The sequence below is a fragment of the Fonticula alba genome (genome assembly GCF_000388065.1).
Source record: "Fonticula alba strain ATCC 38817 unplaced genomic scaffold supercont2.6, whole genome shotgun sequence".
Taxonomy (NCBI): domain Eukaryota; order Rotosphaerida; family Fonticulaceae; genus Fonticula; species Fonticula alba.
Genome location: NW_009242976.1, coordinates 638,323 through 649,615, shown reverse-complemented (window position 1 = coordinate 649,615; position 11,293 = coordinate 638,323). Strand labels below are relative to the sequence as shown.

General features: G+C 63.5%; 6 protein-coding genes across 7 annotated transcripts in view; 3 read left to right on the top strand and 3 right to left on the bottom strand.

Annotated features, from left to right (window-relative positions):
• Nucleotides 1–3: 3 nt before the first annotated feature.
• H696_03808 (hypothetical protein) lies at nucleotides 4–2,038 on the bottom strand. Its single transcript, XM_009497666.1, has 6 exons — nucleotides 2,015–2,038; nucleotides 1,801–1,894; nucleotides 1,437–1,700; nucleotides 630–1,323; nucleotides 312–437; nucleotides 4–140 (listed from the first exon to the last, which is right to left on the bottom strand). Exons 2-6 carry the CDS (start codon nucleotides 1,855–1,857, stop codon nucleotides 97–99), a joined length of 1,185 nt encoding a protein of 394 aa, XP_009495941.1. The 5' UTR covers nucleotides 1,858–1,894; nucleotides 2,015–2,038; the 3' UTR covers nucleotides 4–96.
• Nucleotides 2,039–2,872: 834 nt separating this feature from the next.
• On the top strand, nucleotides 2,873–5,530 carry H696_03807 (the record flags this gene model as incomplete). Of its 2 annotated transcripts, XM_009497664.1 has the most annotated exons (8): nucleotides 2,873–3,054; nucleotides 3,152–3,236; nucleotides 3,351–3,426; nucleotides 3,553–3,651; nucleotides 3,734–3,866; nucleotides 3,979–4,112; nucleotides 4,213–5,056; nucleotides 5,175–5,530. In XM_009497664.1, the coding sequence occupies exons 1-8, from the start codon at nucleotides 3,024–3,026 to the stop codon at nucleotides 5,528–5,530; spliced, it is 1,758 nt and encodes a 585-aa protein (XP_009495939.1). In that variant the 5' UTR covers nucleotides 2,873–3,023. The 2 variants fall into 2 exon arrangements, with proteins under 2 accessions (XP_009495939.1, XP_009495940.1); XM_009497665.1 differs by having other exon boundaries at nucleotides 2,873–3,236.
• Nucleotides 5,531–5,766: 236 nt separating this feature from the next.
• On the bottom strand, nucleotides 5,767–7,044 carry H696_03806 (hypothetical protein; the record flags this gene model as incomplete). The annotated part of the gene is made up of 5 exons (XM_009497663.1): nucleotides 5,767–5,886; nucleotides 6,062–6,316; nucleotides 6,511–6,670; nucleotides 6,747–6,856; nucleotides 6,940–7,044. The coding sequence occupies 5 exons, from the start codon at nucleotides 7,042–7,044 to the stop codon at nucleotides 5,767–5,769; spliced, it is 750 nt and encodes a 249-aa protein (XP_009495938.1).
• Nucleotides 7,045–7,688: 644 nt separating this feature from the next.
• Nucleotides 7,689–9,569, top strand: H696_03805 (hypothetical protein). Its single transcript, XM_009497662.1, has 4 exons — nucleotides 7,689–7,891; nucleotides 8,025–8,108; nucleotides 8,221–8,768; nucleotides 8,924–9,569. The coding sequence occupies exons 1-4, from the start codon at nucleotides 7,847–7,849 to the stop codon at nucleotides 9,372–9,374; spliced, it is 1,128 nt and encodes a 375-aa protein (XP_009495937.1). The 5' UTR covers nucleotides 7,689–7,846; the 3' UTR covers nucleotides 9,375–9,569.
• H696_03804 (hypothetical protein) lies at nucleotides 9,549–10,787 on the bottom strand. Its single transcript, XM_009497661.1, has 3 exons — nucleotides 10,446–10,787; nucleotides 10,196–10,363; nucleotides 9,549–10,068 (listed from the first exon to the last, which is right to left on the bottom strand). Exons 1-3 carry the CDS (start codon nucleotides 10,674–10,676, stop codon nucleotides 9,721–9,723), a joined length of 747 nt encoding a protein of 248 aa, XP_009495936.1. The 5' UTR covers nucleotides 10,677–10,787; the 3' UTR covers nucleotides 9,549–9,720.
• A 370-nt stretch (nucleotides 10,788–11,157) lies between these two features.
• H696_03803 (hypothetical protein) overlaps nucleotides 11,158–11,293 on the top strand; it is a 2,371-nt gene continuing 2,235 nt past the window's right edge. The window contains exon 1 of the mRNA XM_009497660.1: nucleotides 11,158–11,209. The gene's annotated coding sequence lies outside the window, so the exon portion shown is untranslated. The remainder of the gene's footprint in view (nucleotides 11,210–11,293) is intronic.

Here is an 11,293-nt window from a genome sequence, read left to right as displayed (position 1 = left end):
GGGGGGGGGAGGGGAGCACCCACCCCAGCCGAGAGGAGCACCTCTGGCCGCCCCACAGTATGAACGGCGGAGAAAGGAGGGAATCGACCAGTGTCATCATGCGGAGTTGGCGGCACGAGCAATCTCAGCATAGTTGAAGACTGACCACACCGCAAACACCGATACAGAGAGCGGGACAGGAGGGCAGGAAGCAGGGTAAGAGGGGTGGTACGAGGGTGAGTACCCGATATGGCAAGAGAGGAGGGGGGGGGGAGAGAGAGAGAGAGAGAGAGAAGGACACGCGAAAGACAGAAAATCAGGAGAGCACGCACTGTTGATGTCCTCATTCTCGCACATATCCAGGGCCACCTGGCAGCTCTCCTGGACCACCTCAGCATGGTCGAGCTGGAACTTCTCCAGAATCTCCTTGACCTCTGGCGTGCCGATGGACCCAAGAGCTATGGAGGAGCGAGGGGGGAGGGAGAGGAGGTTAGAGGGGGAAGGAGAGGAGGTTAGAGGGGGAAGGAGAGGAGGTTAGAGGGGGAGGGGGGATGGAAGACCAGCGTCCGCGCAGGCGAGGGGGGAGGGGGAGGCAACAGAACAACAAGAGCACGGGACAGATAAGAACATGGCAGAGGGAGAACACATACTCTCAGCGCTCTCATGGCGGACCATCGGGTGCTCAGCCTCGTCTTGCAGCGAGGCAATCAGAGCCGGTACACTGATCGGGCTGCAGATCTGTCCCAACACGAAAGCCACCTCATGGCGCAGGAGCGCCGAGCAGGGGGCCTGCAGACCGGCACAGATGGCCAGGACGGCCGCCTCGCGGGACTGCTGGGCCGCCTCCTCGGCCTCCCGGGCAGCGGTGGCCTGGGCAATCGGGCCGGCGGACTCGGCCGCAGCAGCCGCGGCCGAGGCATTACTCGGAGCCACAGACAGATCGCGCAAGCTGAACAGGGCCCGGTACCGATCGAAGAGAGGCAGGCTCGCATCGAGCAAGCGCTCACGCAGCTCCGGAATGGTCTTGGCCGGGCGCCCGGCAGCCCGGTCGGCGAAATAGCACGGCGGGGCCGGGTCAATGGTCAGGAAGGGCTGCTCGGCCGGAGCACCATCCGGGCCCGGGGACCGGGCAGCAGCGGCCACCGCCGCCTCGCCGGCCAGCGGCCCGCCCGGCATGCAGAGGGCGTCATACTCGAGCCGGGCGACGGCCAGCTCGCAGGTGTCCACCAGCGGCTGCGGCGCCCCGGCCAGGGCACCCTCGCCACCAGGAGCGTACTTGCGCAGGATGGCAAAGGAGGAAGGGTCGCCGATGGCGGCAAGGGCCTCGCCAGCCTCGTGACGAACCTATGACCCGTTCGATCAAGGACACCATGGGTTAGAATGAAAGCCGCGAAGGGGTTGCCAATGAGAACCCCCGCCCCCCGGGGGGCGGGGGAGAAGGTGGCATGTGGGCGCACAATCTCATCTTCCGTGGAGTCGTCCACGATCTGGGTCAGGATCGGCAGCGAGCACTGCTGCTTCAGCTGCCCAAGGACGTAGGCCAGCTCGTGGCGCAGCAGGGCCGACTGGTCGGCAAAGCCCTTCTCGATGGCCAAAGCGGCCTGCTCGCCGCCAAGGTACTTCAGAGTGAAAAGGGCCCGGAAGCGCAGGGCCAGAGCAATCCCGGTGTCAGCCAGGATCTCCCCGAGGCGCTGGAAAACCAGGGGGTTCTCGCGGGCACGCTAAACAGCGGGTCAGAAACTCGGGCACAAGCAGGCCGCTGGAGGGTCAAAAAAAAAGGGGGAAGGCACGGGCAGGGGGCGACGGCATGGAAGCACGCACGGAGAGCTCCTGCTCGGGGATGAAGGACTCGGACTCGTCAAAATCGGCGGCGGTCATGGTGATCAATCAAAGGGGAGTAGTAGCACTGCGGAGTCTGTGGCGAGTGGTCAGCGGCGGAGACGGAAGTGGGGGGGGGGGGGGCAAGGGAGAGGGGAACATGGGGAAAGGGGGACAGCCGAACCCGAAGGGGGAGGCTTATCGGGAGGGGACTCACCAGAGAGAGAGAAGGCGGTGCAGGGCTTACTGCAGGCTGGTGGCCTGGACTCCTGGTGTGCGGCCCGAAAAAAAGGCCCCCCCCCCCCCCCCCCTCCTGCCTCTGTTGCCCACCGTTCCAGACCCCTCTCCTGGCCGCACACCCGAGACCGGCCAAGCATTCGAGCCAGCAAAGCTCCATCTTTCGTCAGACTGACCGCCAGATCGCGCCGGTCTTGTGGGAGAGAAGGCAAGGGGCTGCTCGCCCAGGCTGGGACGCCGCCATGGCCTCGTCCCCGGGGCTGCCGGCAGCGAAACGCGCGGGCCACCCAGTCCCCGAAAAACGCCTCGCGGCGATGACCCGTGGTTTCGCATGCATATGACATGATCACATGTGCCATCTTGGTTATGATCGAGCCGCCCTTCCCAAAAAAAAACCTGCCGGACTCAGGGCTTCGACAAGGCTGGAAGCCAAGGGGGGGGGCGGAACCCCCCCCCCCCCCCCCGTTCCCTGGCGGGGGCCGATCTCCCTGACCGATGGGCTGGTCCTTTCTATTCCCGGCCGCGGCCCCATCAGGCGAAAATGCGCGCCATTAATTGCGTCCGACGGAAGGCCCTCAGATTGGCCGGCGGTGTGGAAGGGCGGCGAGCGGGCAGCAGGAAGCCTATCTTGCCACTTCATCCCCGAAGTGGGCGGGGGACGTCCTCGGGGAAGATCCCAATTGGGAATACCCACCTCGCCAGGGAGGGACACGCAAGAGAGCAGCAAAGTGCGGGGAAGATAACATTTGGAAAGTGCGATCTGGCGGTCGCCCATCAGGAGGTAAAAAAGGGGGCTGCAGCGTTTGTGGCGGCAGCCTCCGAGATATCCCCTCCTCCCCCCCCCCCGAATTCTTCATCCCCTCTCTTGTCGCCGACCCCTGCCAGCACATCCGAGCCAGCCTCTCCCCGGCCCTGCCCTCTCCCTCCGTGACTCCCTCCCCTCCTTTTCGCCTGCCTTGGAGATCCCCTCGATCACCAACGAAGAAAGGATGGATTTCTTCAGTTACGACAAGTCTATTGGTTCGTCCTATGCCCCGTATCCCGGCCTGACTTCCCTTCTTTTCTTCTCCTTTTCACCAACCTTCCCCCTGCCGTACAACCCTGTTTGGAACTCCAGACCAAGCGGTCTCCAGTGATTTGCGCGAGCCGAATCTCATGTACAACCTTGAGGTGTGCCAGCGGCTCGACAGCAAGGCCCTCAGGTATGCTCGAGATGACTCCCCCCATGATTCTCTTCCCCCCCCCCTTTCTTTCCTTTTTTTTCTCCCCCGCCCATCGGCTGCCACTCACCGCTTCTGCCATGGTCCTCCTTCCAGTGCCAAGGAGTTGCGCCGAAAGCTCGTGCAGCACCTCCAGTCGGAGTCACATCAGACGCGTCTCCTCTGCATCGCTGTGCGTCCATCCATTTGGCTGGATCTTTCGACCTCCCATGCATCCTCCTGACGCGCGCTTGCCTTCCTCCGGTCTGCACGACATTGACCCCTCCCGCCCTCTCCCCTCATATACCTGGCCAATCAGCTGATGGACATGATTGCCAAGAACTGCGATGTGACGATTCGCACCGGCGGTCTACTTTCTAACTCTGTATTGGATGCGCTGGTGTCCCTCGCCGAGAAGGTACGCCATCTTTCAACACACCCTCCTGATTTTCACTGGCCCCGTCTGACTCCTGCCCCGCCGACTCCCTCCCGCCCTGCAGAAGGTGACCTCCACCGACTCGCAGGTGGCCAACAAGGCTGTGGCCCTCTTTTTCGAGTGGAATACCGCCTTCCGGGGCGATCAGCTCTGCCGGACACTGATGCAGCCCTTTGTTGAGCGCCTGGCGAACATCGGTTCGTTTTCCCCTCTTTTGCAGCCGGATACACCTTCTTGTGTCGGCATCTCTCCCCCCGACACCTGCGATACACCCACGCTGACACTGCTTTTGCCATCCTCCTCTCCCAGGCATCCACCCGGCCTCTCACTCGTCGGGCAGCAACTACGCAGCAGCCATCTACACTGTGAGCAAGCCCGCCCCCTTCGAAGAGGGCACCCAGTGCCGCCGCTGTCGGGTGTCTTTCACCCAGATCACCCGTCGGGTATGTGTAGTATCCCATCTCCCCCCTTCCCCACTTCCACTTTCGTGGATTTGGCCTTCTGCTATCCCCTTCAACTAACCGTCAAGTTGCCACTCTTTAGCACCACTGCCGCCGGTGTCGCCTCAGCTTCTGCGGCAGGTGCTCCAGCAAGAAGAAGGTCCTCCCTGACCATGGTGACACGCCTGAGCGCGTGTGCGACGGGTGCTTCGACGCAAATGGCGAACCAGCCAGCGCCACTTCGGCCTACGCACGCAACACGCCGAAGCCCCAGACGAGCGCCCCCTTTTCGGATGACTATGAGGAGCGTCAGCTGCAGGAGGCCATTCGTGAATCGCTGCTGACCCATGAGAAGAAGTATGAGCCCCCTCGCTCCGGTGGGATGGGCTCCTCTGACGCGCACTGGCAGAAGGCCTCCTCGACGTCAGCGGGCCATTCCACCAGCGAGGATGAGGAACTGGCCCGGGCGATTGCCGCCTCACTCGCGGACCAGCAGCACAGTCACCGGCCCCCAGCCTCGGCTGGCCCAACAAAGCCCACCGACCCAGCCCCCACCTCCCACTCCTCGGCACAAGCCCCCTCTTCTTCTTCCTCCTCCTCCTCCTCCTCCTCCTCCTCGTACGGGCCATACGGGACCCTGAAGCAGACCCCGGCCGCGGTTTCCGGCTCGCCGGTCCCATCGCGCCCAGCGGCCCAGCCTGCGGCGGCCCCTCCCCCCACTCGCATCGAGGGTGTCCTGACGGAAAGCGAACAGCGCCATCTCTACCTCTTCTGCCAGATGATGGCCCAAGTGCGCGAGTCCATTGAGGCAGACTCCAGCCCGCATGCGCGGGCTGCTGCTGCCGCACAAATTGCCTCCAATCGTCGGATGCATACGCTCTTCACCTCAGTCAACGAGTTGTCTCCTGTCCTGCAGAAGACCGTCGACGAGCTGGAGGCGTGCCATGGTGCGTGCCCGTGAGCGCGCCATTCTTGGAGCTCCCGCCATCCCATCTGACTGACTAGGCTGGCTGACTAACTGACGCGCCTCGCTTGCCTTGCTCCCTTGCATTCGATCTTTCCCAGCCAAGCATCTGGAGTTGCTAAACATCCAGCGCGAGAACTCCTCACAGGTGGCGCTCGTTGGTCATGCGACACACCCGCAAAAGTATCACCATCACCCGGGCCAGGCTCCCTTCGACCAGGCCCATCAGCAGCACCCGCACGCTCCGCCAGGGGTGCATCAGCAGCACCAGTATGCCCCGCCAGGGGTGCATCACCCCCATCAGCAGCAGCAGCAACAGCCAATGGCGGCGCATCACATGCATCCGGGCCATCCGGCAGGTGGTTACCCCCAGCAGCATCCCCACCCACAGCAGTATCCGCAACATCCCCCGCAGCAGTACCACCAGGGGCAATACGGCATGAGCCGACATGTTTGACAAGAGTAGTCGGCATGCTTTCCGGCTTTCCCTTCTTCCTTTTTCCCTCCTATCCTCCCCTATCCTCTTACGAAGGAGAAATGGCAATGTGTGGAGATCAAACCTTTCGGGAATAGATTTTTCAAACATCACAAAGCTCGGCCACAGGCCAGGAGGAACAGGAGCAGGGACGGACGGGGCAGCGAGTGGTGGGAAGAAGGAGGCGAAACCCAGGCTCGACACAGGCCCTGGGAAGACTAATCATCACTCGGCGGAGCAGAGGCTGGGATCTTGCGAACGAGGACCACACGAATTTCGGAGATCGAATCTCCCCAGAGGGTGCACCGTGGGGTGGAGGTGATCACCTCGAGGCCCAGCTGTTGAGATGAAAGAGGGGAAGGGGTGAGGGGGAAGGGGGGTAAATAGATGGAAAGCATAGGGATACAACTACTGGCTGGGGAAGAAGGAATTTGACAGGAAGACGGAGCAGGGGGGGGGGGGAGGCAGGGGGAGCGAGCCCAGCAGGAGGAAGGGAAGAGCGGCTGTACGCACAGCAAAGAGCGCCCCACGAATGACCCCGGCAATCATGGACAAGTAGGAGAGAGCGTCCTCGCGGGACTTGCCCCCGGCGCCAGTCTCACCTGCCGAGGTGGACCGGCCGTTGAGAACTGGAGGAAGCATAACGTGCGAAGAGAAGGGCGGCTCGACAAACTCCAGCGAAAAGGCCGGCCGGTTGCCATCGGCCGGCGAAGAGAGAGCGAAGTCCGTAATGGCCGGCGATTCGCCAAGGTACATCTTGAAGGCGACCTGCATCGGGGAGATATACATAAACATGTATGGGGGGGGGGGGATGTAAGAGGAGAGGGAGACACAAGGAACGACAGACAGACCGACCGACCAACCGACCGACAGACAGACCGACCGACCGACCGACAGGGGGCAAATAAGTCAGCGCTCCCGACTGTTCCCCCTGGCGAGATGGGCCCAGAGTGTAAGCGCACCTTGGAAATGATCTCGGCGGTCTCGCGGAAGTCGGCGCAGCGACGGAGAAGGCTGACGCTGTTGGCCCCGTCGCCAGTCCGGCGGGTGGGCGTGTTGGCAAAGAGGGAGTGCGTGCGCGACGCAAAGTCATCCGCCAGACGGAGGCCAATGTTGTAACCCCTGCGGAGAGACCAGAGAAGGAAGGTTAGTGTGCATGGCACATGATGGAGGCGGGCCCGATTGGCGGATGGCGCACATCTCATCCAGGCGGGTGTTGATGGCGGCCACGCCAGCACCTGAGGAGAGAGCCTCGCGCGCGAGGTTAGCCACAAGCGAGCCATAGGTCAGGGCAACAACCTCGGCATTCTGCCACAGGCGAGGGAAATATGTCAGACGCGGGAGCAGTGCAGGACAGCGGGCGGGAAGACATGGTCGGCAAATTGACGGACGATCTTCTCGGTCGAGTGATTCCACAGCTCATCCGCCGAGGCGGTCAGCTGGCGGACAACATTGGGCGGGAGACCCTCCTGACTAGGAGGCGAGCCGGCAGACATGTGTGCGTGTGTTTGTGTGTGTGTGTGTGTGTGTGTGGTAAGGGGTGCACGGGGCAGGGGGACAGGAAGAGCGAGGGGAGGGGCCAAAGGAGAGGGAAGGATCAATCGGCGTGTTGCGAGTCTCGAGGGAGTACTGAACGGGCACCCGCCAAAAAGTGTGCACTTGCCAGTCCGGGCCACGCCGAACCCAGGAGGAAGGATCGGCCAGAAAACCACCACCGGCCGGAGAGTATGTCTGTGTGTGAGTGTGTGTGGCAGTAGCAGCAGCAGCGCCGGGCACAAGTGCGGAGCCGGGCCAGGCCGAGCCGGGCCGGGTGGATGTGCCCCGGCGGGGACACCAGCGATCGGGCGAGGAAAGGGGCGGCGGGCGGATCCAAGCATCTATCGGGGCCACGTGATTGCCCCCTTTAAACCCCGAGCGGCGGCGGCCAAAGCGTTTCCCCCACGCATCAGGCCCTGTTGGCGCGGACGTTGGCACACGCCGTGTCCAGGCGCATTTGCCAGACGCAACAACAGGAGGGCTCAGCGTGGGGATCTCCCCTCGCCCAGTTCCCCCCCCCCCCCACTCGCCCCGGAGGAAGCGAGCAACGCGGCGCAGTGGACTTTTGACCCTCCTGGCTGCCGGAACTTACGGTTGCACATTCCCCATCGGCCCCTCCTCTCTCTCCCCTCCGCACAAGCCCTCGCACCCCGTGCTTTTTTTGCCCCACTCCATCCACCCTGCCACATCCCCCCGTCGTCACCGCCACCGCCGCACCACCCACACCCGCCGGCACCTCGCCTGGGATCCCCCCACACAACCATGCCGCCCAAGCGTGACGTTCACCTCCAAACCGGCGAGACCGCGGTCCGTTCCGTGCATTCACATGCACACACACACACACACACACACCATGTTCCATTTCTTGACCACCTCCTCTGACCCCTGTGCAAATCCATGTTGTCCATACATGCATACACACACACACACACACACACAGGAGTTCCCCATTACCTGTTCCAAGTGTCTCGGAGACAACCCGTACATTCGGATGACGTGCGAGTCCATGGGTAAGCAGTGCAAGGTACCCGCGGCTTTTGGCCCTCCTTCATTGCCTTGCCTCATTCCACCTGCATCCAACTCGCTGCTTGCCCCGGAAAATGGCCACTCACAAGCTACGCCCTCCTGTGCGACAGATCTGCGACCGCCCGTTCACCGTCTTCCGTTGGAGTGGCGGAGACACCGGGCGCTACCGGCGGACGGAGATTTGCCAAGTATGCACGCGTGAGAAGAACATCTGCCAGTCGTGTGGTCTGGATCTGGAGTTCGGCCTCGCGCCGCACATCCGCGACCGGGCGCTCAAGATGACGGAGTCTCTGCCGCAAAACCTCATCAACCGCCAGTACCACATCCAAAACCTGGAGGCCAAGCTGGCCGGGGATGAGTCTGCCCAGACCGATGGCGGGGCGGAGTTCTTTGCCGAACGCCGGGCTATCAAGTCTGACGTGGTGGACCACCTGACCGGCAAGGCGCTCGCATTGCTTGAGCAGGCCGATCCCGTCGAGGGCAAGGTCAGTGAGGATGTTCTCAGCTCGCTGAAGACCTTCGATCCGCGCATGCGCTTCCAGGGCCTGGGTGGGTCGACCGGCCGGCCGACTGTCGGGGCCGAGCCTCCAGCCGATCCCACATTCAAGCGCCTGTTTGTCTCCAACGTCTCGGACTCGGTGTCCAACCAGGCCATCATGTGCGTAGTCCGACACAAGCATGCCCCTTCCCTCCCTTCCCCCTCGCCTTTTCCCTTTCCTCCCCCCTCTCGCCAGGGGGCTGTTCTCGAGGCTGCTGCCACTCCCGCCTGGATGTCATCCGCTAACCCCGTGCCTCTCCTGCTTCCCTGCACAGCGATGCGCTTGCCCCTGTGACGCAGGTCCAACGGGTGGTCGTCAGCCGGGAAAAGCGCTGTGCCTTTGTCGAGTGCGCCACGCGCGCCGGGGCTGAGAAGGCCGTCGGATCTTTCTTCCGGTCGGGGCTTACCACTGCCTCTGGGGAACGCTTGCGCGTGTCGTGGGCGCGTTCCGCTGGCGGGCGTCCGGTCGCCGGCAACCGCGAGCACGGCTCCGGCGCCCCGCCCGGCAGTGAGGCCAACTTCGACACTGTCTTCCGCCTGGCTCCTCCGCCCGGGCAGCAGAATGGCAAGCGCTCGGCCCTGCACCTGGCCTCTACCCAGGCTGACCGCCATGGCTCGACGCTGGGTGGGCCTCAGTCGACCGGCAAATCGACCGAGGGGGAGCCCGTCCTTTCGGGCCAGACCACGGTCCCCGGTGGGCGGGGCACCAAGCGCCAGCGCAATTAGACTGCGGCGGGACGCGCTGTCCCCCAGTACGCGCCAAGATTGGCCACTCTGCGCTCCCTCCGGGGGCCCCCTGGCCCTTTGGCTTTCTTTTTTGCCCGTCCCTCTTTCTCTCGTGCAACTGTGCCCCTCTTTGTGCCTCGCCGCCATCCCTTGCGTTACCCCGAAGGGGGAAAATATACATGACAATTTCTTCTATTTGACACATCAGCCAGCATCCGGTGCCTGGCCCCAGTGTGTGGGTGTGTGTGCGCGCGCGCGCGCACTTGGACACACGCCCCATGGAGTGGCGCACCATTGGGCACTGGAGATGGCGAGCGGGCCAGCAGGCGAGTAAGTGTTTTACAATCTACCCCTCCTGAGCCGGGGTCCAAATGACCTCGCCGGCCCGGTTGGTGACCTTGGCAAAGTACTTGCTCGGGAGAATGCCCTCGGTGCCAACCACCCCAGGAGAGAGAATCACCCCGTTGGCGGACTGGAAGAAGGGCACGCCATCGGTCAGTGCCTTGGCCAGGTCAATGTAGATGAAGATCCCGGCGCTGGCACGAGCACCGGAGATCCCCTGGGGCACGGTCATGTGGATATGCTCGCGGGCCATGCGATGAAGGTGCCCGGACTCGAGGATCTTGTCCCAGGTGCCCTTCGAGGTGCCGTGGTACACGACGGGGCAGATCTCGGTGAAGTTCTCAAGGGTGATCTGGGCCGATCACAGAGGGGGGGGAACGAAACGCAGTGGGGGAGAGGGGGTCAGACGGGGACTGGTGGGGGGGGGGGGGGGAGAGAGATGCGGAGTGCCAGGGTGGAAGGCATGAGCAAGCACATACTGTCTTGAGCTCGAGCTCGGCAACGGCGAACGAATGGCCCTGGTTGGCGCGAATGCGGATCCTGGGGCCGGTCTCATCGAGGGCGAAGCGCTGCTTCGGGCAGGCGCGGACCACCTCGCGAACATCCTCGACGGTGACATTTCGCATCTGCGACTGCTTGAAAATGTCCTGGGTGATGGGCGAGCACTCAGGCGGGTCAGTACACATATGAGAGCCAGAAGCTGCCGGAGAGTCGGGAGACTACACGCACATCGAGGAAGGCAAAGCCGTCGGCAGCCATCGGGATGCCAGCCTCGGCAGCGCCATGACGCAGGAAGTAGGAAAGACGCCGGGAGATGTGCTCAATGGTGGCACCGCCGCTGGGGGCCAGAGGCTTGGGCGCGCTGGAGCGGCGATCGCGACGACCACCCTTCGAGGCGGTGGCGCCGGCAGAGGGCTTCATGACAGAGTCAAAGGAGAGTGGGCCACCCGGGGCAGACATGACGGTGGAAGCAGGACGGAACGCGCGGGCGGACGCGGTGGGGGGGGGGAGGGGAGAGAGAGATCGGCCCTGAAAGGAGAATCAGCGAGGGGGATTTATGGCCTCGCGCGGGTGGCCTCCCCGCACCTCACCAGGCCCTGTGAAATACCCCCTCCCATCAGGGCGTAAGAGGGGGGGGGGGGGGCATCTCCGGCATCCCCTCCGGCCCCTCGCGCCCCTTGCGTCTGTCCCACGCCAGCCCCCTGCCATAACCAAGACCGACAAGATCCGGCGGTCTCGATTGGTGCTTTTCGCTCGAGGATGCTGCCCGAGCGAAGGAGCGGGGGACGACCTTACGCAATGCGAAGGAGTGGTTTGTCACGTGCGCGCGTGACCGGAATCCGATTGGACATCGAGCCGCCCGCCCCCAGACCCCGCGCCTCCCAACCGCACGAGTGGCAGGGTCCATCCCCCGCCTTTCAGATGCCGGCGAAACGAACCCCGGCCTAGCGCGTTGGGGAGCATCGACACCCTCTCCCCCTCCCCCTCTCTCTGTACTCGCCCACCTGCTGTCTGCCGCATACGCTTGAACTGCCCCCCCCTAAGCAGTGCAAGGTACCCGCGGCTTTTGGCCCTCC

Coding starts and splice junctions, on each gene's coding strand:
- H696_03805 (XM_009497662.1), top strand. CDS start 7,847: ATGCCGCCCAAGCGTGACGTTCACCTCCAAACCGGCGAGACCGCG. Junction 8,109..8,220: donor CCATGGGTAAGCAGTGCAAG/GTACCCGCGGCT, acceptor CCTGTGCGACAG/ATCTGCGACCGCCCGTTCAC. Junction 8,769..8,923: donor GTGTCCAACCAGGCCATCAT/GTGCGTAGTCCG, acceptor TTCCCTGCACAG/CGATGCGCTTGCCCCTGTGA.
- H696_03804 (XM_009497661.1), bottom strand. CDS start 10,676: ATGTCTGCCCCGGGTGGCCCACTCTCCTTTGACTCTGTCATGAAGCCC. Junction 10,364..10,445: donor ACGGCTTTGCCTTCCTCGAT/GTGCGTGTAGTC, acceptor CCCATCACCCAG/GACATTTTCAAGCAGTCGCA. Junction 10,069..10,195: donor CCGAGCTCGAGCTCAAGACA/GTATGTGCTTGC, acceptor TGATCGGCCCAG/ATCACCCTTGAGAACTTCAC.
- H696_03808 (XM_009497666.1), bottom strand. CDS start 1,857: ATGACCGCCGCCGATTTTGACGAGTCCGAGTCCTTCATCCCCGAGCAG. Junction 1,701..1,800: donor TCCCCGAGCAGGAGCTCTCC/GTGCGTGCTTCC, acceptor CCCGCTGTTTAG/CGTGCCCGCGAGAACCCCCT. Junction 1,324..1,436: donor ACTCCACGGAAGATGAGATT/GTGCGCCCACAT, acceptor AACGGGTCATAG/GTTCGTCACGAGGCTGGCGA.